The 25,636-nt window shown below is 41.2% G+C and overlaps 1 protein-coding gene across 5 annotated transcripts in view; it reads right to left on the bottom strand.

The window, feature by feature from the left end:
• Positions 1 to 25,310, bottom strand: part of LOC125903306 (muscular LMNA-interacting protein) — a 41,995-nt gene extending 16,685 nt beyond the window's left edge. For 3 of the 5 annotated variants that reach the window (XM_049600138.1, XM_049600140.1, XM_049600142.1), the window contains exons 1-5: positions 25,119 to 25,310; positions 13,829 to 13,954; positions 4,207 to 4,344; positions 2,244 to 3,857; positions 1,426 to 1,497 (exon numbers count right to left, since the gene is read on the bottom strand). In XM_049600138.1, the coding sequence (XP_049456095.1) occupies positions 1,426 to 1,497; positions 2,244 to 3,857; positions 4,207 to 4,344; positions 13,829 to 13,954; positions 25,119 to 25,148 (1,980 nt within the window). In that variant the 5' untranslated portion in view covers positions 25,149 to 25,310. The remainder of the gene's footprint in view (positions 1 to 1,425; positions 1,498 to 2,243; positions 3,858 to 4,206; positions 4,345 to 13,828; positions 13,955 to 25,118) is intronic. The other 2 variants (XM_049600139.1, XM_049600141.1) reach the window with 2 other exon arrangements.
• Between the last annotated feature and the right edge of the window lie 326 nt (positions 25,311 to 25,636).

Here is a 25,636-nt window from a genome sequence, read left to right as displayed (position 1 = left end):
ATGTTTTTACATCTCGTTTGGTCTGATTTGACATTTAAAAAAGCTTTTAAGACTGACATCTTACTTAGCCTGTGAATCCTCGTGAAATTAGTTTTCTGTCAAGTTTTATCTCAAAAATCCTCTATAAAACCTGATGAGTGGAGGGTTTGTTTTAGGGATGGGAATCAAGAACCAGTTCTAGTTGAGAAATGGTTCCAGACTGTCAGATTCATTTGCCTCCAAGTTTATGACAGAGGGATGTCGTGTGGTGTAAAGCCCTCCGAGGGAAACTGATTTGTGATATTTGGCTTTATCAATAAAATTGAATTGAATTCATTTTACTGAAGGAGATGGTTTCAGACAGTTGCACAATGCACCACGGTGACGTCAATCTCACATCTATGCTGCTGGTAATGTGCAAAGTGAGGGCGGAGAGGAAGAAATGGTCCAAAGCGTGGGTTCATTTCACAAATAAGCTGACAACAGTGATGCTTTTCACTTCTGTAAAATAATCTCAAGTAAGGGGGTAATACCACTAATGTGCTGAAACATCTGTCTACGCAACATGAGCTTAAATTTCAGGAATGCCATGTATTTGACACTCTACGCACAAGTGCCACGGCTTTCAAGCTAAGCAACATGTCAGTTACCGAGTGTAATTATCCTGTGTCATAACAGCATTAGCTCCATGCAGGAAGGCTTTAAATAAGAAAACCTACATGAAGATGAATGCTGTACAAATATTCTTTCGTTTCATCGGCACACTGACTCAGAGGTAAGAAAATGATACTGAAAAACCTGTGAAGGCCTTTTTCCACACATAAAATTGATCAAGACAAATAAGCAGAATCGCTAATTGCACTGGTGTCACCAAAACCTTACCAGTTCCCATCCCTACTTATTATGGCTCTGCCCCATAAACAGCCATGACCAGAGGCAGTGTGTTTTGAGGTTGTCTGTCCGCCTGTCCCATTCTTGGGCATGCGATATCTCAGCAACGCCTCGGCGGACTCACAGATGAACTGATTAGATTTTGGTGGAAAAGGTCACTGTGACCTTACAAAGCACATTTTTGAACATAACTCAAGAATTCATTGGCTAATTATGACAACATTTCACTCAAATGTCTCGCAGGATAAAACGATTAAGTGATGACATTTCATATCCAAAAGGTCAAAGGTCAACTCAGCATCATGAGTCAGAAACAGAGGGGGATACATTTGGTCAGGTACTGAGTCGGTGACACTAATTTTGGGAAACTGTGGTGATTGTATAGATTTTGTATAAGTAATTCTAGTTAAAACAAACTTCATGAGTTTATTCCCATTTCACAATGTTCACATGATGCTCAACATAGCAATAATCACTAGAGGGCTTCATATCACTGGATGTTTAACAGGATAACAAGATGAGTTAGTGGGATTAGAGTCAATTGAGGAAGCTCACCTGCTGGTCCAACAGGAGGGTGTTTGTGGGAATTGCAGCGAGCGATTTGTAGCTTGACTTAATCTTGTGTGTCTGGAGATCATAGAGAGAGAAAAGGAGACTATGAATATAAATGAATTCAAATTCATTTCACTAAAGATAAACTTTGTATAAATGTCTCGTGGAAGCTTGTCATAAGTGTTTTACATGTCTTTAGGCATGCTTTATCTCACACCGCCGCAGGCTACTAATCATGCAAAACAGCCATGCTCCAGACACCCGATGGCAACGACAATACTGAAGTGTGTTTGTTTGCTTTCACAGCTGCTCACGTGGCTCTTTTGACTGACTGTAAATGTCAGCAAAAAGTTCAGCTACAAACAACTTTTTCAAACTGACAGGCAAGTCTCACATCGGCTGAATAAATTCAATTCCTGATGGTTAATACTCTGAATTTTATTCTACTTGCATTACGTAACTTCAAGCATGTATGTCTGGCCTAGAAACCCGAGTTCAAAAAAGCTGCTGTATCGATTTGGTGATGTTGGTTTTCCTCTTGCTTCAACATATGACATTTCAGATGTGTCAGTCATTACAATCCAGCAAACAGAATGTTTGAAAACTCTGAGACGCAAGGATCTATAACAACATTAATAAATGATGGCAAACACAAACAGAAATCTAAAAACAGCTCCACGCAGAGAACAGCACTTGATATCCTGCTATCAAATGAGCGAAATCTGTTTTTAACTACATAGCGTGGGAGAACAGTATGTCACACGGAGCATATTAAATAATAATCTCAGTTTAAACATGCATATGGCAAGCAGAGCGGCTACCTTTCTTTTTTTACCCTCCCTGTCACTGCAGTCTGATATTCCACTCCCCGGCCTTGGGGAGGGCGTGGAGCGCATGGAGAGAGAAGGGGACGGAGTGAAGTCTCTGATTGGTGGAGCAGGAGAGGGCGTAGGTGTGGGGGAGCTGGTGGGCGACGGCCATCCGGGAAAAGCAATGGGTGTGTAGCGGGAAGGAGACAGACAGTGAGCTATGTGAGCTGATGTTGTGGCACTTTTGGAATCAGGACAGCTCCTCCCTGACTCACACCTCCCTGTGGTGTTTTGTACAGGTGGTGATGCTGTGTTACGCATGATTGTGACACCCGGTAAGTGTGACTGAGAAGGCTGAAGCCGAGGAGGGCAGACAGGTGGAGATCTCAGTTGCTGAGAAAGCAATTGAAGCCTTGAGAGAGATGAATTTGCTGGGCGACCCCATTTCTGGGGCATGGAGGTTTCTTGCTCATTAGTAACTTTGGGGGACGAGGAGATGAGTTTTTTATGGTTCTTATCTGCTGGGCCCTTGAGATGTATGCCAGTGTTGATGGGTTTCAACTCAGGGGACTTGGAAGTGGACATGTGTGTGTGTTGCAGCTTCTTGGAAGTTGCACAACAGTCTATTACTTCATGTTTTAATGGAGAAACAGAATTGAAGTTTGAGCAGAATAGAGGTGGAGCTCGGGGGAGTGTGCTGCTCTTCCTCGCCAAGGGTGAAATAACCTGCTCCCATCTAGGCACATTGCCTGAGCTAATTTGCTCCGAGCAGCTTTGCACTTGAGTTTGTGGGCTTCTACTGCTGAGCTTGTTCGACTGCACAGGTGGAGGAGATGTGATGTATTTATGAGGCTCCCTGTAAATGTGGCTCTGACTATCTATAGACGCTGATGAGGAGAACTGGGAGGAAAACTCGAGGGGGATGGAGGCCACACTGGAGGCTGCTGAGCATGCGTTACAGAAGGACAGGGTCACGGGGCTAACAGGCCAGCAGGGGGTGTAAGGCCTCTGCACAGCAGCAGACAGGACAGGGAGACGGCCTTTTCTCAAGATGGCAGTTAGGAGTGAGAGTCGGGTGAGAGGAGGCCGGTGCCGGGGAGGAGGAGGAGGGGACTGGGGACAGCCAGAGGAGGACAGGCTCTCACAGGATGAGAAACAAGGGGTTTGAACCAGACTAGAGCCAGGAGCCAGAAAGTGCCTCTTGATCTGGATGACAGAGGGAGAGAAGACGCCAGAGCGGACTGATGAGCAGGGAGAGACAGTGCGGCTGAGAGAAGTGGGAGAGGTGACAGAGCAAAGCTGCACAGCTGACCATCCCTTCTCTCTGTCAGAGCCCTCTGAGAGGATGGACTCTCTGGATGATGCCGGGGTGGGGAACAGGTCTGCCGAGTTTGTGGGGCTTATTCTGTCTTCTGACACAGACGCCCTATTTACAAAGTAACCCGAGCTAACCTCAGTAAGTCCAGAGGTATCGTGACACTGTCGCTGGGAAATGCCCCTGTGTTTATCAACAGCTGTTTCCATAGAGGCCGTGCCGGCAGCGACGTGGTTGGGGGTATTTTCAGACTGAACACTGACTGAAGGAGACGCTTTGGTGTGAGAGAGGCTCACGTGATCCAGTGAAGGCTGAAAAACAGAAAAGTTTTTATTAAATTGAAACTAAAGTGTGATTGTTTTGTTTTCTGTGCTTGACTATAAACTCTTAAAAGCCAGCATGACCAAAATATATGCAGAGAAGAAGAAAGTCCTTTGATGCAGGCACTATCTGACACTCACACAATAAACCCATTACAGAGAAGAAACTATAAAAACTTGTGGGAATATTTGCATATTAACTTATCACAAGATTCTAATTAAACTGTCTGATTTGAAAGGCAATAAATGTCCAGCTCGGACTGTCACGTCCATTGATTTTATCTCCTGACAGTGCCAAAGCTTTCTGTCATAGTTTCCACATGACTTGTGTTGTACTTACGTGACGCTTTGTCCCTGGTTGGGTTGCGTTTCCTGCTCCTCCCTCCACAGGGTCTTTGATAAAGATTTTCTCCGCTTTGAAAATCTCCTTCTCCGACATGGTCTCCCCGGTTGTCTTCTCATGGGACGCAGATAAGTTCTGACAGGAAAAAATGAGGCAAATGTTTAGGAGGAACTGAGAGAGTGAAACCTGAGAAAACCCAGCGAGTCGCTCTGAGCTCAGGGGGTGTGCTTCGTTTCACCACACCACATGCCCCACACATATAATTCACATGTACCCACACATGTCCCTCTGACGTCGTGTGGAGTAAAAGCCCCATGTCCCCTTTGATCCTCCTACTCCCAAAATAATTCAATTAAATCAAACATGAGTGAGCGTTCTCTGTGTCCCAAAACCAATAAAACAAAAGGGATTAAAGCTTGAAAGCATAATTTTCTGACAGATTAGAGGTGCTTGAGATGGTGTTTGAACTACAAGTTAAGATATTAAGTTGTTAAGACAAACATTATTGTTGTGTAAACGGAAAATGTCCTTGACTGAGCAGGGAACATCCCTAATAATTTGTCATGTACTGCCTCTAAAATATAGTGGAGTAGAGTAAGGTAGTTCAGTACTTGAGGAAATATTTAACTAGTTACTTTCGACTTCTGATAACTAGGCACTGAAAAATTATGTCAGCATGTGGTAAACTAAAATTAAAGGAAAATAAATCTTTAGATTAAGTATATCTTCTTTTGTGTTCACTAATATTTTGGTACCAAAAGCATGTTAAAATATATGAATGTAAAATCTAAAGGAAGAGTTTTAATTTTTGGGAAATAAGCCTTTCCACTGTCCTTCAGAGAGTTACGTGAGAAGATTGATACCACACTTTATACTTGTGTGATAAACATTAAACAACAGCCAACAGCTGGTTAGCTTAGCTTAGCATAAAGGCTTGGATCAGGGGAAAGTTTTTTTAAAAAAAAGCACTTGGCACAACTTGATCTCATCCCCATCCCTCCCTCCCAGAAGCCCCTGGCATTATTCAGGGGCAGCCTTTTGCATTGTAGCTTGAAGCAGTAGGGGTCAGCACTGTGTCATGCACCTTTCACAGAAAGAATTCACAAAGTGCTTTACAGTAAAATTAGAAAACAGTAGGACACATAGTATAAAACAAAGAGACATAACCACAAACATATAAGTGGCCTCATGGACTAATAGAATAGAACAGAATATATCTTTATCATCCACCATTGGTGGAAATTTGTCTTTGTCTCACCAAACACAAAAGACAACAAAAGACAACTGTGGTTTAAAACTCATCAGTCACTTTGCTGAGTTAAGGATACTGGGATGAAGGACTTCTAAAACTTCTAAACTTCTAAAATATATTTCTGGTTGCCAAAGGGACTCCAGCACCTCCCGGAGCTCAAGAGCTGAAACTGGCCAAAGAGAGGATGGATGCTATCTGCTAAGATACGCCTCGCTTTCTTCCTTGTCCCCTCTGTTAAAGAGTTGGATCAAGGACTTTTGAGACTAAGAAGGGTTGATGGTCAGGTTAGGGAAACAAAACCACCTGCTTGGCTAGGAAAAGATCTTGGTCAACACAACTAATGACTCAAGGGACTAACTAAGAGACTAACAACTCAGGTGAGAAAATGACTCAATGTTGACTTTTAGTTTCGCACATACAAAAACTGGTCTAATGGGTGAAAGTCCTGTGCTTGTTGGACCCATCCACCTCCCCTTTACTCACTCTAAGAGGACTTTCACCCTCTTTATACAGCATCCATTGCCCTGACCGTCTGATAATAACACAGATGGATTTACACTGAAGTTTGTTGAAAGCCCAGTGCATCTCATACAGATGCTAAAGGTGATGATGAAACTGCCTAAATAGCGTATTTTGACACCCTGGTAGTGAGACCAGGCTGCTCACTGATTATCATGTTGTATGTCATTTGTTGAAACTGTGAAACCAACAGGAACCTACAGCCAGGCACTGTTTCCAGTCTTTGTGGTAAGATAATTGTCTGCTACCTCTAACTGTAGTATGTGAATATAATAATAGATTGTAGTTGGATTACATGGATGTTGCAAAGTTACCAACATGTACTTTCACTCACACAAAACAAACATCTTATCGACCACGACATAAATTCAGTCTACTCCGACTCAAAGGATTGTGATTTCTTGTGCATGAACTCGAGTTAAAGAAATATTCTACAATAATATATGTGACATTTAAGTGGAACTAAAAAGGGTAACTGCTTATGACATGCATCATTACTAACGTGAACTCCCACATTTATGGTAATTATGATCCTAAAAATATATACATATTTGACACCACATAATGACGCCCTTTAGGCTTTTTAATTAATCCACTAATTCTCTCAGCGCTGGTCTGTATCTTTACTGCAGATAAGCAGTAATCACACAAATGAAAGGCTGATAGGATGACACTTATTCCTGGGACTGGGTTTAACGTAAATGGCAGCTCATGTCAAAAATATCATCCATATTGTGTGTCCAAAGCAGTTATATTTAGAGCTGAAATCAAATGCATGGAGAGTCACTGGGAGTTTTTCATATATATATCCACTGACGTGTCTCAGGACTGCATGCATGATGAAATTATAACGACTGGGACGACTGGCTGGTGTTAAAGTTTTTAAAAACACATTAAAATGTAAATGTTTCCATAAAAACTTGCTATTAGAGTCTTGTAAATGCACAGTGCAGCCATGCAAAAGTGATCAATTCCAGCTATTTTGGCTTGAATTCATTATTTTTACTATTTAATCACATTTGGTGCAGTTCTGGCCTCAGGCAAAGTTCTTGCTTCATCTATTCTGGTTGCTTCTCATTAGATGAACATCTGGCATGAAACTGAACAAAATGCGTCAAAATAGTTCTATCGGGTATCTAAGAAAGGATAAAGGAAATGTATGCTGCCATTTCAGCTAAATTAGACTGAAGATCTGTGGTGCACAATAGGTTAAGTGGGAATAGAAAAGAAAACCCTCTCATATGGAGCAAGAAGATAATTAGGTAGGGAAGCTGGAGTATTGTGTTGCAGTACCTCATATTTCAAATCAGTGGTCCACTCAGAATGCAAACTGCTAATGACCACTTGAGGTTACACTTGTAATTTGAAATACCGCAAAGAGACACAAGTGTCATTCCTTTCTTTTGAATTTGAGATTTTTTAGTGGGGCAGGCTGCTCTGAATCACAGTGGTAGATTAATGAGCCGCTGACCTTCTCACAGGTAGCTAATCCTTTGCATTCTGCCCTCTGGCTTCTAAATATGGAAACCGTCGCACCACAGGGAGTATCACTAATCTCTCATGCATTAAAACAAAAAATGTCACTCAATCTACACTGCACATAGCTGTTAACTGTAACAGATTTTTTTTGGATTACTGTCAAATCAATTTCTTGCCGTCCTGACAAACATTTAACAGAACGCCCCACAACATTAGAGCGTGTGCGCAAAATAAGACGCAGGTGTGGGAAAGCAAAAAAGAAATTGTCCTTAACTGCCACAACTCAAACTCCACATGAGTGCATCAAAGGAGAAACAGGTTTCTGTGTAGCCCAACTGCAGCAACTGAAATAAGGTTCACAAACAGATTCTGTGCAGTGTTTGTGATGTTCACAAATAGACTAACGGTGTTCTCACCTGGCTTGACTTCCTCAGAGTAAACTCAGATGAATGTCAGGCTGCTTTGTTTGCTTGTTACAAGGTAAAAAAGCCTTGCAAATTACATACATAAGTACTGCAGGTGGAATAATGTGATTTACTTTACAGTGTGCAGTTCCCAGAACCTAAAGAGACTTTATCAACACGCTCCAGCATTCATACCAGCACAAAGTAACAGAGAGGTCTCACATCTGATGATGCTGAATGTATTTTCATATAAAGCAAAAAGCTCTGAAGTTGGCTATGAAATTTTAAGGATAAATAGTGTTTTAAAAGACAGTTCAACATATCAGAAAACACATTTTTTTTGCTTCCTAGCTGAGAGTTAAATGAGAAGAACAATATCACTTCCATATCTGTGCAGTAGCCTACTGAATATAAAGCTGGAGCCAGAAGCCAGTTAGCTTAGCACAGAGTCTGAAAAAATGAGGACTTTTTTTGGTACACATTTGGTACACGACTTATCATTTGATACAGCCAGGCTAGCTGTTTCACCCTGTTTCCAGTCATTATGCCAAGCTCAGCTAGGCAACTGCTTCCCATTTATTCTACAGATGTGGGAGTGGTATCAAGCGTTAGCCTGGAAATCCAGACTCAAATCTAGAAAGATTTTGAGTCTGGCCCTCACCGATACACCGTTCCTACCCAAGGGGCGGCACTAACTGAGGCATTTCAAATGCCGCTGCACACAATTGGATAGCAGACAGCCAATCAGAGCAAAAAACAAGGTGACGTATTCATTGCAGTTAGCCCCATTGGTTTGCCGACCAGTGGGGCTTTTGCCGTATCCCGTTGGCAAAACGGCAAAAACGTCCTTCCTGGAAGCGAAGGCTTCTAGGGCAGTCTTCTCTTCCTCTCTCAAAGAAAAAAAAAAGTGTAGTTGGCTTAGCATTTCTTCCAAAGCTAAATTGAATGGACGTGGTCCTTCGGCAGCTGCCAGCGCTGTCCTCATCATGTTACACCCGCCCAGAGCCCGCCTCTGTCAGATAGACTGATCTGATTGGTCCGATGGCAATTCAGCGGGCATCTGGATTTCCAGGTTAATCAAGCGTCTTATCTAACTCTCATCAAAATTTAAATGTTTAATTCAAACAGTTTAACATGCTTAGCAACAAAATACCTGACCAAAGAGCACAAGACAGAATTTGCACAAGGTTTGTTCTTTTTCTCACATGCCGACATAATTTAGTCAAGCAGCAAAAAGTAACTCAACTTTAACATTTACTAAACTACTGTATTTAAGGGAAACTGGCTATTTGCAATTAGCTCTGTATCATCGCAGTGTGTGTAGATGAACATTGTTCAGTGCTTCCTCCTGTACCGCATTTCACTTCACCTGGTGGACCTCTGCTGCTGGAAGTTGGTGAAGTTCCAGGGAAATGAGGCAAACCCCATGAAGCCATGGTGCTAAAAAAGACCTTTTCCCCATGGACTTAGCAGATTTTTTATTTATTCATTTATTTACTGGCTGCATCAAATTCCCAGTACAATCACCTAAGTAACCCAGAGTCTTTAAGTCAGTATGTCCTAAAAGTTGTAAAATGCACTAATAGACAAATCCAGATTTAATGTGAACTGTCATTCATGTGGAGGAGCCCGAAACCAAGCAGCTGGGAGGCGGGTTGAAGGAAACGCTGGTACGCTTGCTCTATGGGCCCATGGATGCTGAAAATCTACCCAGGAGTTAAACATTTTTGGCTTTGTGCACCACTGAGCAACTTTCATAGGAATGAACGGCCCTGTATCCAGCTCTCTTTAAGCCCATCTCATCTAGTTGTATTGGTGCGAACTGGCAGGTTTTTAGAACATTGCAGAATGGCACATTGCAAGTAGTTGCATGATTCAACTCGTTTCATCATGAATCTTTGGTCTGAACTGGGCTTTACACACCCTTGATAGAGGGGGAAGCCAAGCACCCTTCATCTGCACACACTGCATGCACTGTGATGACAAAGAGCTGGTTGAAAATCTGCAAAGTTTCCCTTTAAGTATTATAATTGTGAGGTGCTATTGGCCTGCATTACTTAAGTATTTCTGCTTTATGCTACTGTATATTTCTACTCCCCTACATTACAGAGGGGAATATTGTACCTTTTACTTTACTTAACAGTGAGCCTATTGATACGAGTTACTTTACAGATTATATTTTTTCACAATACATCATCATGTCGTAAAATATGACACATGGTTATAGATAAAAAAATGTCAATGGGTATATATTGTTCAATAATAATACACTATTATAATATAGTAATATAAACTTCTAAATTGTGGTATTTCTTGCACAACAATGTAAAGCACTTTGTAACTTTGTCTTGAAGGTTTATCATAATTATTATTCAGTAAAGAATTTAAGTGTCTCTTTCTCCCACTGCTATTTCTAAAATAGCGAAATATGTCACCAAAACCAAATGTTTCGAGCGGCACAGTGGTGTGGTGGTTAGCACTCTCGCCTCACAGCCAGAGTGTTGCCGGTTCGATCCCGGGCGTGGGAGCCCTTCTGTGCGGAGTTTGCACGTTCTCCCCGTGTCAGCGTGGGTTCTCTCCGGGCACTCCGGCTTCCTCCCACAGTCCAAAGACATGCAGATTGGGGACTAGGTTAATTGGTAACTCTAAATTGTCCATAGGTGTGAATGTGAGCGTGAGTGGTTGTCTGTCTCTGTCAGCCCTGTGATAGTCTGGTGACCTGTCCAGGGTGTACCCTGCCTCTCGCCCGATGTCAGCTGGGATAGGCTCCAGCCCCCCCGCGACCCTCAAGAGGATGAAGCGGTTAGAAGATGAATGAATGAATGAATGAACCAAATGTTTCTTTTGAAGTCTCTGGCACTGCTCTTTGGTAAACAAGAAAAAAAAAAACTCTCAGAGCAACAATATGAAAGAAAGATGGAGGTAGGAGTATAGACGGACAGACAACTAATAAAGTGGAAATGAAGTTCAAATGAACATGACAGACAGACATGATGCATGTATGAAAAAAATAACACATATGCTAAAACATGGGTTTACTCAGCGCTTTGAGTTATGGCTCATAACATGAAGGGCTGCCACTCCTCTTGGTAATAGCAGTGGGTGAAGTTGGGAAACTAATGGTGCCGCCCCCCAGTGAGAAGACCTTTGAAGTCTATCTTCAGGCAGCAGAAGCAGTCGGCTATCCCGAGGCACCCAGAGTTGAAGTACTGACGTGATGTTGATGCTGCATGAACATCCAAAAACACATTAACCCCTTTAGCAATCAACACTGGGGGTCCAGGATGGTTGCTTTCAATAACTCCCGTTTGAACATTTGTAATTTGGGTGCACTAAAGTGGGTCCTCAATAAAGTTGAGCCGAAGAGATCCTATTCACATCACAATTACTTATGAGCATCTGGTATCACTGACTGAAAATAGTATGTAAGACAGGGAACATCTGATTCGATCCCTGAGGCTGTTCAGGCATATGTTTGATATTGATATAGACATCTTGAAATGTGATGCACTGATTTTCTGGAATAGAAAATCATTTTGATGATGTCAATGATGCTCATTTCCTTCTTTTACACTTTTAGAGGGAAATACATGACAAGATTTCACGTTGAAGGCTTCAAGCATATAACGTTAATTTTAATTGTTACATATATATGTTCTAAAATTGAGGAATATTTACAGCTTGTGAATCTTTTTTGCCTATTTCTCCGTGAGGATGAGTCATGCTGACAAAAGATAAACCATCTGAGAAAGACGTTGTGGTGTATTTGCTAAAATGTCGCAGGTAAGAGTGAAACTGAGTCTTCCTCAGAAGCAAAGATGCTCTTAACACCTAATATTAACATGCGTCTCGGTGACTGAATCACAAGGGGACAGCTAAGTGCAGGCGTGAATTCCCCCTAATGTGTTCTAAATGCGTTTGGAGATCTGATCACTTAGACCACATTTGGAGGTTATCTGGGCCACAGATGGCAACATTTTCTAGCAGTGTTTTAGCAGCTTATCTTACTTGCTGTTACACGGCAGGTTAGACAAGGTGCTTAAGGACCATTTCTGAAGCTGCTCTCCTCCGAGGCTGGCAAATGGCCAGTTCAACAATCCCAACAAACTCACACCAACACCAAACAATAATTGATAACCATTAGGTTACATTAGCCATGTTATGCTAATAGGTAACCCTCTTACTGTGTGTGTACAGGGAGCCCGGTCTCACTCCGAAATTGTCGCAATTGGGCAATGACTTGTGGTGTCAGAAACCAACAAAAAAGGCATCCTTTAACGTCAGCATGATACACAGCTGGTTGCTGTTATAGTTAAACAGTGCCCGGCGGCATCAGGGGGAAACGTGGTGGGACAAGTACAAAAGTTAAGCTGGCGAAAGTCCAAATGGGGTGGGTGGGAGTGGTGGTGTATGGGCCAAACAAACACCAACTTTCACCCAAGAGAGCGGTGTTTGTGTCCCGTAAGACTCCAAACCCTGTTCTTTTTTCCTAAACCTAACCATGTGTTTTCGTTGCCTAAACCCAACCATGTGTGTTTGTTGTTGAAGTAAAAAAATAAAATAAAAAAAGGTCAATTTGTGGTGTTGTACCAACGTAGTGTGTTTATTTCGAAAGAGACTGCATGTAAATGTTAAATTTCCTGTGCAAACAGAAGCGTATCTTGAAAGAAGACAATGCATGTAACAGGCAGTGTCCCAGAACATCAACAACCAACACACCCACTCCCACTGCAGGAGTTTCCGAGCACCAGTAGGGCAGCAGGAGTGCGGGATGCACTTATCTCATGATAAACAGAGAGAAAGAAGGGCAGGGAGGGGCAGAGTGAAAGTATGCACTACGTGCAGCTCTGCAACTACATACGATTTTAGCAATTTTAAATATTTATAGCTCTAAGTGTACAGATGGCATAAAAATCTCCCGCAGATCCAGACAACACATTTGGTCAATGGAAATGATACATGTTTCTTTGCACACAGAGCGGGGAAGAGAGATCCAATCACTTGTGGTCACTTGAGACACATGTAGAAACTCATTCTAATGCCAGGTGTAAACAGACAGACATAAAGCTGTGCTCCTCTGTGATCTGATCACCCAGGACACATGTTAACACTGCGTGTGCTTTAATCCTCATACTACTGACATGATGAAGCAGCCTTCTTCCATCTTAGAAACATCGCCCGCCTCCATGTGTCCATCAGCTGCAGAGACTCTCATTCATGCATTCATCACCTCCAGACTTGATCACTGCAATAGTCTCCTCTAAGGCTCATCATCCAGAGCTCTCCTGAAACTACAATATATCCAGAATACAGCTGCTTGTCAAAATTTGTTGCGATTCAGACAAATCTCATGCTCATGATGTTGCCCATTATTGTTATTAAGAGTTCTCTGCGTGCTCACACGCAAATATTGCAAGTTATTTTGGCTTTACTGTTGAAAGTGTTCAAATAAATACAGTTAGAAGTGGAATTTTTGAAGAAGTGCTTTGCAAAAACAAGTATTGTAAATCAGGACTTAAAAGTTTGAAGTGTGGAGCAGAGCGGCATGTTTGACAAATACAAGAAGAAATTGGGCAAGGTCATATGCCGCCATCATTATTAAACAGGCACAGAGCATTATAACTGGTAGCACGCAGCACGAGGCTGCGGGCTCAAAAACAAGATTAGATCAATTCATGGAATAAACTGGTTGAAGATTAGTGAGGAGTCAGGCAGGCTAAGCAAGCTCATTTTCAACGTTAGAGAGTTCTCCCCAAAATATAAGATATGAGCAAGTTGGTCTATCTGAGCACCAAGTGACCAATTAGCTAAATTAGCTACATTAATAACAAATATAAAGTCAGTATGTGTGTTCTGATTAACGCCTTGTCATCAAAGCAGTAAATGAAAACCAGTTGGTGATAATATCACTTTTTAATCTCCTGGGTGTGAGCTGCTGCTGCTGCTGCTGCTGCTGCTGTTGTACCTTATTTGGTTTTCCTGTCAGAGCTCCAGATCTCTCCTCCTCCGTAACAATGCTTTCAATTGGTAATTTCTGCACCACTGGCACAAATGTGAAAATAGAGGGCTTAGATGGCACTCCTATTGAAATCTGTAAAAAAGAGAGGAGAGGAGTAGATCATCCACATTACAAGCTCTTCATAATCATTCCCCAGTGATCCCTCTGCAGAGCAAAAAACGCCTGTTTACTCACAGTGACTGATGAGTCAAGCATAATGAAACTTCTCCTCGATTAAAGTTTACGGCATCGTGTCGAGCTCTCAATAAAATCCATGTTTCAGCCACTCACCACATGTCACACACTGAATTTCAGATTTAGAATATCGTATTTCTTTCTGCCTGGCAGGGTTGAGTAACTATACCCCGCCACTAATGAGCCATCATCACACACAGATCAGGCAATTTAGCACCCTGCAGCTCAAAGCCTCAACACCCAGACTCAATGAGGAGTAATGAGCTGCAATTAAGTCGGCTCTGAATAAGGCACCACACACAAGTCTTTTTATTTGTGCTGTGTTGTTAGTTTTGGTGAGAAATGTCAAATATTATTCAGAAACTCCGTAAAAACAAGCCAAAGGTTTTTTTGTGTTAAACTGTTAAGGTGACTAAAACCTGAGCATCTTTAATATCTACTGGCTTTTACCACTTCAGTAACCAGACAACCTGCCCAATGTCAGCACCACGGTGATACTAAAAGTTCCAGTGATGTCACAGCATGGAAAGAAATAACCCAGCACAACCCTCGATAAAACAGTATAATGAGATATAAAGCATTAATTAGTGAGCTTTGCTGTCCGCCTCTATTTCTAGTTTTTACACCAAGCTAACCAGATGCTAGTTGTAGCCAGATGGACAGAGATAAGAGAAGTATTGATCATCTGTGTCACGGGAAGAAGACGAATACGTGTGTTTACCAAAATGTTGATTTTCTTTAAGCATCCTTCATGTAAAGTTTTACATTGTACGCTGATTTTACCCTACTGTTTGATTACTGCAATGAATGCAGAACTTTAACTTCTGCCTGTATAGTGTGGCATCTTGCTTCATGCCTTTGTGTGATGTGAGCTCATCATTCTGTTTCGCTCTCATTATCAGTCTGGGCGCTGTGCCACCCCAAACTCCTTCAGTCAATCAGCATAACAAAAGACAGGGGAACATGTTCATCGCTGATGAAGCCAGTTGGAAACAAGTTTTTGTGGAATATCGACAGAAGAATGGTGAAAACTTCTTTTCCTCTGAGAAACTCTGTAAGTGCATACTCTTGTTCTTGACTCTATTTCTGCGATAACTTTACTTACCCCACCCACATTTAAGAGTACTGGTAGCAGTGGAAAAGCTAGTGCCTAGGTACCATGTCTGAAGGGTTACCTTTGGTTCCAAAGGTACCATACTGAAAGAGTTTGGTGAAAACGGGGCTTTACCTCAGCAACTGCAACACAGTCCCTGACTGGCTGCTTACGTCAGCTATGGTGCAAACCTCTGTTGGCCCCGATTGGATTATAATTGCTAGAAAGTGTTTGGGGCAGTAGTGAGTTCAGACTGATATAGAGAGCAAAACAGAATGTTGAACATCATGATGATTTTACCAGGCCAGGCTTTCGTTGCATTTGCCCCAATTACTATATTTCACACTGACAGCTCTACCTGCATGTGTAGGCGTTTTATGTTTTTAACGAATGCTTCTGGTGCAGCAACTCCTGGCTGATGACGCTTTTAGCACCCTGAATGTTATTTTTACAACATGATTACAATAAAGTGCTTTTTTCAAAATAGCACTTTCACTGCCAAATAATTATTGGTGTCCTCTGTGAAAATGAAAAGGCTTATTCAAATCCACTTTGGTGTTGACATTATAAAACTAGAGCCCATCTTGTGCTGGGATCACACCAGCCGCAATACAGTGATCCAGGGGCATAAGGTTGGGGGGCCTGTGGCGCCCTCCTTACTTCCTACTGCCCTACTTGCCCACCTTGCTTGGACTTCACCCATCTTTGAACTTGGCCTTCATTTTGATCTCTCTTGATCGCGACGTCATCACGTTTACAAAAGACAGACAGACATATAAACACCTGGCAAAATACTCAAAATGGCTTCTGTGGTAGTTCCTGCTACAGTTGGTGTCGCATGAACCACGTTGATGACACACTCTCTCAGACTCATGAGGTGAAGACAATACCAGCTGTTGCTACATTGTCACAGCTTGTCACAACCTCTGGGACAAGCAGGTCCATACTGTGAAACCACTGTTCTGTCTGCAGAAGTGACTTGTTGCATCCGGCTCTCAGCTTTTCTTAGCCTGCATAGCTCAGTGGGTACAGGGCAGCGTTCACGCCATCAGCAATATTGGGTCGACTTTCACTGGGGTCCCTCATGCTGGTGGAGCTGCACCACATAGAAAACACCACAACATCTCTCTGTACTGATTATCTTGAAAGAATTAGAGCTGTAAAAATCTAAATTCAAGGGGAACATTTACATTTATGTTTCCAGTTACTAAGCTTACAAGTTTACTAATCTTAAATGCACTTGGGGAAAAATGCTCTGTGTTTCTGAATTAATGAAATTATTATCCAAAATTACAAGAAAAAAATATATACAAAAAAATTCTGCTCTTGTGTTTCTGAAACAACAACATAATAATCTTGCATATTCTTGTTTTTCTGAATGAATGAAATTTTTTTTTTTTAATTCAGAAAATCAGTGGGTTTTTTTGTTTTTTTTTTTCATAAAAACATTTCTTTCTCAGTGAACGCACACTTTGGTAGTTGAGCCACTCTATATGCTGTCCATAAATGTGAGCAGGGCTTCAATTACTAAGGTGGCAACACAATACCCAGTGCTGTTTGTGTTCAATGAAATTTCATAGTCTGGACATGTGAAAACGTTTCCTATTTATTCTCCCTGCGGCAATCAAAACACACTCCTCAAAAGTACTGCACCTGATGCTGCTTACTAATCACGCTCCCTCTCTCCACAGTGTCGACAGGTCATCTGCAAAATTTAAACTGAAGGAAAAGGGCACTGAGATTTTCTACACTAATCAGTGGCAGTTATTGTAGCACATACTTGAGACTGTATTAAAAATAGATCACACAGCCCCCGCTGGATGACGTAGATGCAGTCAAAGAATCAGCATTTGTTTACTTTTCACCTTTCATCTCACAGTTTCACTGCGGTTCCACCAGCTTGCCTGGTTCTTATATAATAATATTTGGTGGGTCGAACATTTGAAGAAGATGAAAGCTCCGAGACAAAATGATCACCAAGATGTTAACAAAGCTAGATTCCACAGAGCTTCATTTTAAAATGTAAAATTGTGTGTATTGTTTGGATGACATGTTGTGGCTCCTGCTGTGACTATTTTTTAAGCTCTTACTTTGTGCATCATGTCTGATAATTACATGCTGGACTTCAAGAACGACTTGACTGCACTTGAAGGCAACTTCTGTTTCCAAAATGAGTGCTGGTATCTGCCTTACATGAGGAGAAAAAAATGTTTTATATGATTTCCTCTGTAGTCTGTGCAGCCTCATGGTCGGGTGTAAAAAAATTCTGTCACATAAACTTTTTAAAGAAAACAAAACATTAATGCCTTTAACAGCTTTTGAGTCTGATTGAATGATTAGTGTTTTTTCTATGCATCATTACATACATCAAAGCCATTCATTCATTCATTTTCTATAACCGCTTATCCTTTTGGGGGTCATGGGGGGCTGGAGCCTATCCCAGCTGACATTGGGTGAGAGGCAGGGTACACCCGGACAGGTTGCCAGACTATCACAGGGCTGACACATAGAGACAGACAACCATTCACACTCACATTCACACCTACAGCCAATTTAGAGCCACCAGTTAACCTGCATGTCTTTGGACTGTGGGAGGAAGCTGGAGTACTGGCAGCAAACCCAAGCTAGCACAGGAAGAACATGCAAACTCCACACAGCAGGGCTCCCCCATCCTTAGGTTCAAACCCACCACCCTGGGTTTGCACAGTAACCCTCTTGCTGTTAGGTAACAATGCTAACCACTGCACCACTGCAGCCAGTGATTCTCAAATGGTGTGCCGTGATGCCAATCCAAGTGTGCCGTGGAATTCTGTGATAACCACACATTAATATTGCAGTATTCAACTTCCTATCCCACTTCCTGATAAAGAGCAAATCTTAGCTTTAATTTTAAAAACCTTCACAGGGAACCTATTTTTCGCAGTTAGTGCATGGGAATTACAAGTGTGCGACACATTAAAAGCCGTGATTGGCAGCCAGTTTATTGTACGGAGCAAATTACAACAAAGTACCAGTGAAGCGCCCTACCACCGAAAGAAAAGAAAAAAAATGTGCCTTGAGATTTTGGCATGCCCTATGGTGTGCTATACTTTTAAATGTCGAGAAGGACCGTGGCCATTGGAAGCTTTGAAAGCATGGCTATTCAACAAGTTCACCAGCACCTCTGCTGCCCTTCAGCTCAATTTGAACAGGCCTTTTTCATTATAACACCCAACACATCAAGATAAAAACACTGATCTCTGAGTCATTATGTATAATTTACCGAGGCATATCAGTGGGTGAGGGTTTGTTTTTGACATATTTAACATGTTCAGATAAAGTAAATGCACCAGCTACATAAATATCAGTGGAAATGTAAAATAATGCTGAGGTCCTATCTGCTGAATAAAAAGCTCACCTATTGTAGCGAGGTGCAAGCTCGCCAGTCGACATCAAAGAAAAGAGAGGAGAGAAAGGCTGCGCACTTTGATGTAACGCTGATGCAATCTTTTTGTTTAATTCTAAACATCAAGGTTTGGGCACATCGCAACCTCCTCAAGATTCATCTAACGTACATACATTAGAGGTGCTGTTATTCAACATGAGTGCCATGAGTCCATAGGGAGTTACTTTAATGGCAAAGAAAAGCCTCTGAAATAAACATGTCCACATGTTGAAGAATTGGCAAAGATGAAAAAAAAAACATCTGAATTCAAATGAAGCAATGAGGAAAAGTCGTATTTGCTGTCAAAACAACCTTTCCATTAGCCTCCAGTCTCAAATATACTGGTCTTATCTGTGTGTCCAGACGTAGCATCGAAATAACTGCAGGATCATAATGTCACTTCTGTCATAAAGATGACATTTATACAAACCAAATATGAGGCTTTTTGAGTTCATTCAGGGTTGTTGGCCTCTCTGGGTCATTTTATTTTCCAGAGGAAGCAGAAGACAGAAACAGCTGAGAACTAACATATGCATTTACACTTTGTATCAAAGAGTTCGTACAGACAGGGACAAGTCAAAGTACTTTTCAAGCACTCATTTTCGCTTGAATGGATGACATTGTTTTCGCCACAGCCATCTGTTGCAAGAGAGAGATATCTCGTCATCCTGTTCAGCCTAAATGGGTTTGTATTGTTTTGCTGTCTAAATTCCTCAGCAATTTCTAGCCAGTCGGCATGGGTGGGCACTTTATAAAGACAGGTAGTTGTCATCCAAGCCCTCTTTCTTTGAGAGTGGTGGTGGTATCGCCTTCGTGTGTGCTGTGCTCACCTGTCCACCCTCATCTTCATCATTCATGCATGTGTGTGAATGTGTGACATGGGGTGTATGGCAAGCCGTTTTAACATTTAATAGCTAGACTGGATATGCATTACTGATATCTGCAACATAATTTTGCAGAGTCAAAACACTTATTCAAGATATCTGTAATTACATTTTGCCTAGTCAAAACTCTAATTACAGATATCTGTAATTCAGTTTTGACTTGTAAGATTCAAACTACTTTTGCCATTCATGTGTATGGGGTTTGTCATTGTAGATATCTCCAATGTAGTTGCGGATATCTGCAACTGAATTGTAGATATCTGTAATTCCAGTTTCAGATATCTACAACGTCATTTTGACTAGTCATAATTCAAGTTCAAGATATCTTTAATTATCATCAGTTGAAGATATCTACATGGTCCTTTCTAGATATCTTGAATTAAGTTTCAGATAGAATGACGTTGTAGATAGCTTGAGCTTGAATTATGACTAGTCAAAATGACGTAGATATCTCAAACTGAATTACAGATGTCTCCAATTCACATTGGAGACTACATTGGAGATATCTATAATGACAAACCCCATATGGCAAGCCGTTTTAACATTTAGTCGCTAGACTGGATATTCATTACTGATATCTGCAACATAATTTTGCCTCGTCAAAACTCTTATTCAAGATATCTGTAATTACATTTTGCTTAGTCAAAACTCTAATTACAGATATCTGTAATTCAGTTTTGACTAGTAAGATTCAAACTACTTTTGCCATTCATGTATATGGGGTTTGTCATTATAGATATCTCCAGTGTAGTTGCAGATATCTGCAACTGAATTGTGGATATCTGTAATTCCAGTTTGAGATATCTACAATTTAATTTTGACTAGTCATAATTCAAGTTCAAGATATCTTTAATTATCATCAATTGAAGATATCTACATGGTCCTTTCTAGATATCTTGAATTGAGTTTCAGATAGTCAGAATGACGTTGTAGATATCTTGAATTTGAATTATGACTAGTCAAAATGACGTTGTAGATATCCACAACTGAATTATGACTAGTCTAAATGACGTTATCTCAAACTGGAATTTTAGATAGTCATAATGTAATTGTAGATATCTATAATGACAAACCCCATACACATGAATGGCAAAAATAGTTTGAATCTTACTAGTCAAAACTGAATTACAGATATCTACGACATCATTCTGACTAGTCAAAACTGAATTACAGATATCTGTAACTGTAGTTTTGACTAGTCAGAATGACATTATAGATATCTGTAATTCAGTTTTGACTAGTCAAAATGACGTTACAGATATCTTAAATTAAAATTTATACTAGTCACAATGACATTACTACTAGTCAAAATGACATTATAGATATCTATAATAGTAATTCCGGATAGTCAGACTTAGTGATTAAATGTTAAAATGGCTTGCCATAAATCCCATACACATTAATGGCAAAAATAGTTTGAATGTTACTAGTCAAAACTGAATTACAGATATCTGTAACTGTTGTTTTGACTAGTCAGAATGATGTCATAGATATCTTCAATTAAAATGCATACTAGTCACAATGACATTACAACTAGTCAAAATGATGTTGTTGATATCTATAATGGTAATTTCAGATAGTCAAACTTAGCGATTAAATGTTAAAACGGCTTGCCATATGGGGTGACTCCCATTTGGGCTACCATCCTCCCTTATTGGCCCACCTCTCCACTGGTAAGCCTCAGCTTCAGTGAATTCCCCTTGCCTGTCCCCACTGAGTGTTTGAATGTGTGTTGACTGTCCCTTTTACTCATATTGCTTTTTTTATGATTCATCATTTTAAGAGATTGTTAATTAAGAATTAATGTTGGATGGATGTACATCTCCTGCCTTGTAGTATAACAGACCTGAGCGCCTTCTGAGTTATTTAAAGTAATATGAGTCCTCAGGTGAAATTCCTAGGGTGGTGTGTCAGCTCCTCATCTTTCTAGTGAGTGCCCTTAAAATCACCACCACCCTGCCACAGTACAGATTCATTAATGGAGCAAACACAAGTTACCAAGGCCTAAAATTAACTTACGATTAATTAACTGGTTAGTATTATTAAGGTGTTTGATTGCAAAAGGACAAAAAAAGCAGGAAAATATATAGAGCACAGCGCCACAATTAGTCAGCTTTTTGGGTTGGAAATTCTGTCACGGAGGACTCCTAATTTTACCAGCCTCCTTTCATCCACTAAAATGATATCCAGTTTATCATCTACCATCTCCCTGATCCCATGTGACCGCAGCATAACTCATATGATCTCAGAAGCACTCAGAGTTTCTATAAATCTTCCTTGTTGATATAATGTGTGTACAAAATTGAAAGGGAATGGTACATGGACCTGCACTTGTATAGCGCCTCTCTAGTCTTCCAACCACTCAAAGTGCTTTTTACACTGCCAGTCACATTCACCCATCCAGACACATAATTCACCGAGGCCACCGCATATGATGCCACCTGCTACTCAAATGTTTAATGCACTCACACACCGATGGAACAGCTATTAGGAGCAATCTTGGATTCAGTATCTTGCTCAAGGATACTTTGACACGTGGACTGGAGGAGCCGGGGATCGAGCTACTGATCCTTCAATAAATGGACGGCCCGCTCTTCCTTCTGAGCCACAATTTACAAATAATTTCAACCCATTTACAAACTTGCATCTCTCCAGCAGAGTTTTCGACAGGTTCAAGGGATGATGTCCGAGCACACACTTACTGATCATCATTTGAAAAGCTAAAATCTCAGCAAGTGACACCATAAATAAAAAATCTGACACAACTAGATATGTGCCCAAAAAACATATAATAATGATTAGCCACATTTCACTGTCTCAGTGCCTGTACTCTGTGCAATAACACACTAGGCCATCAGTGCGCATTTGACGGGTCCATGTCATTGGTTTGACAGCCCATTGGTTCGACATGCCATTAGTCCGAATGTCCACGGTGCTGAACGGCTCGCGGCGGACGTATGGTGCGCCGCAACCGGCTTGAGGCAGAGCAGGCTCACGGCTTATGAGTTTGTCACTTTCTTTCTCATTTTAACCCACACCATGATCTTTTCCTGACCCTAACCAAGTGGTTTTTGTGCCTAAACCTAACCAGACCTTAACCACAGGGCATCATGATGATTTCGGAACAAACTTCGGAACAATGAGTTTAATATGGTCGGAACACCAATGGGCAGTTCCCCATTTGACACCTTAGTCAGTGCGGTGTGTCCCACATTGTTGCCTCTCATCAGCCCCTGTTGGCTTTTTCTGAGCTGATTCAGCATATTGAATTGCGATTGCGATGGCAGAGCGTGTCGGTGAATGAAACCACTCTGATTGGCAGTTCAGCTCAGTGCACGAGAAGAGAAACCAAAATGAGGAAAGTAAACAAAGAGCAAATGTCTAGAGGGAGTGAGACCAAAACAAAATTGTTACATAAGGTATGATTGTTCTGAGCTCTTTAGCAGAAAAGTATCATGATGGTTTGTGCTGTTGTTCACTGGCACACGGTAAATATAGTCTGCTCTTTCAACACTGGATTGTGTTGCTAATGTGCTCACTGGCTAACTAGCGTTGAGACGGTCTTCTGGTTTCCCATTTTGAGTGATGAATAAAGACCGCCGCTGCCTGCTGGTATGAGAGAATTATTTCCTGGCAGGCACAGAATGTTCGTTCTAGTTGGCCGTCAGCTGTGGTCATAGCGATGTGTTCTTGTGCAACTTTTTGGCTCGGATACAGGCAACATGAGGTCACTTAGCAGTCGACTGTCATTGCTGCTTGCTCTCTGAACTTGGTTTGGTGTGTTTGGGCCTTAACACTGACTGGCTATTCTGCCTGTATGATAAATAGTTTTAGTTTCAATACTTTAAGTACATTTTATTAATAATACTTACGCACTTTTAGTTAACATTTTGAATGCAGGACTTTAACTTGTAACAGAGTATTTTTACATTGTGCTTCACTTATGTCAACGACCTGGGTACCTCTTCCCCCACTTTCCTTTAACCCATGCCACCCATGTTCTTTGTGACATGACACCTAGTTCCTGAGCCCGAGCAGGTTCACATACACTTCTGACGGCCAAGATATTTATCTCAGCGACACCAGCGTATCCATGATCAGCTATAAATAAAGAAACGGAACAAATGCCTCGGCTAAAGTAATCATGTGCCATCTCATGAACTTGTTTATCATGTTCTTATGTAACCTCCTTGTTTGCATGTCCTCTGTAGTCAAAGCAGAGTAAGTTTATACTGTGAAAGGTCGAAGCGTGCATTTCCTACTTGCCCATCGGAGCCCTCTTGAATGTTTAATAGCTTTGAGTGTTGCCGAGGTCACACCGTCCCCATAGATCACATTTCCAGCCGCCACTGGCTCACTGTGCTACATGTTGCCTCACTGCATGCGTGCTGTCACTCAGTTATTTCTTGTGGCATGTCGGATGCATCCCAAAGACAGAATAAAAGCAGCACTAAATCATTTTCTGAAGCAGACCACCCTGTGGAGACCTTTAAAGGGGACAGTCGTAAACAGTACACAGCCAGAAAGTGACAAACATACTTAAAGAAAACAAGGGATGTTATTTCTAATGCTCCCTCTGCAGAAGCTCAACTTTAAGGAGCACTCTATACACTCCATAAGCTTTGCATTCATTATCCACATATTCATTCATATTGCGTTCAATGATGCTCAGTTGGGTGCCACATTGTGAGCTATTCCTCTTCAGAGCAAAAATACAATTGCTGCACTCCACAGATGTTAAAAATGCATATCTGGAGTGGCTCACGTTGTGCCACAGTAAACGCATAAACAGTTGGGCGTGTCACTAAGTAAAGAGTTTAATTACAGACAAACACACCGCCCCTCCCTCCGGAGTAGATAGGGTGTGCAAATATAGCCCACTGCCAGCTGCTACTGAGAACACTGGGTTATCTTTCTCACATAATAAACAATTTTTATGACTCCAAGTCTTATACGCAAGGACAAAAACAACAAGAGAACGCACATATTCCAATCAATGCCTGCAATTTTAAAAAGCAGCATACTAAGGAAGAAAATGCCAGTGGGGTTGAGCAAAGACTTCTTTTGAAAGAAGTCTCAGAATTTCTCACATACTTTAAATTTTTCTATGATGATTTTATTCATTATAACGGCGTCTATATGACCTTCAGATGCTTTGTAGAAGTTAAAAAACATTACAGAAGTGAAGCATGTACTCGCATAAATGCAATTTTCACCACATATTAACACTGACAAGATGCATTTACATTTATTCTTGTGATTCTTAGTGTGGTTGGTACTTTTTTAAATTCACCCATAAGCAGTTCGGTAACTGTTTTTCATCCTTGTTTGACAGGACATAACAGGATAAGTATCAAGTAGCAGCGTCTGAGTGTATACTGTGTCTGTGTTTATGTGTGAAAGCCTGGAAGGTGGGAGTGGGTGGTAAAGGGCACAATGCAGGGGTTAATAGTGCTGATGGATTAAATCTAAAATCATCTCAAAGAGTCATTTAAAGCCAGAACATTGTAGCTACAAAGGTTAATGGAAACTAAAGGCAGGTCAGTGATATTACTCCAGCCTTACAGCAAAATCCCCAAGAAGAGGTTTTTTATCTGGTACAAATGTGTTAGAAGAAGAACAATCATTCCAAACAAAACAAAGATGTTCAAACCCTCTTACCTTCCCCAGACTCTTAATCAGACCATCCATTTCTGCTTCAAATGCCTCTCCATCCACAAGTAGTGCTGCTCATGTCCGTGCTTCAGGAAAACTTCTCTCAGCACTTAAATTGTTGATCAAAGCGGATACAGGAAGCAAGATGCACACTTTTCAGCCCGCCTCGCAAAGTTCAAAGTGTATTACTGTCGGTGTGTGTATCGCCCCGCAGATTTCCTTTTATAGACACATAATAGCCACAAATAGCTTGCAGACAGCAGTCAGCCTGCTGGGCACCAGTAACCCACACTCGGAGCTTTGAACAACACAGCTCTGTTGTCCCTGGAGAGTTTTTCATGTTCAATGTCACCTTTTTTTTTTTTAAATGAACTCTCTCTCTTTTATTGCCATGAATGAGTCAAAGTTGTGAATACCTGCCCAGCGTGGGCTTTTTTTGTGTTATATACTGCCATATTATGACAGGCATGATGCATGATGAAGCATGACAGGTATCTTGGCAGACTGAGCTTAGATCATAAATA

This window comes from Epinephelus fuscoguttatus, linkage group LG16, assembly GCF_011397635.1.
Source record: "Epinephelus fuscoguttatus linkage group LG16, E.fuscoguttatus.final_Chr_v1".
NCBI lineage: Eukaryota > Metazoa > Chordata > Actinopteri > Perciformes > Serranidae > Epinephelus > Epinephelus fuscoguttatus.
The sequence above is the reverse complement of the archived record's forward strand: the minus strand, read 5'-3'. Positions and strand labels throughout refer to the sequence as shown.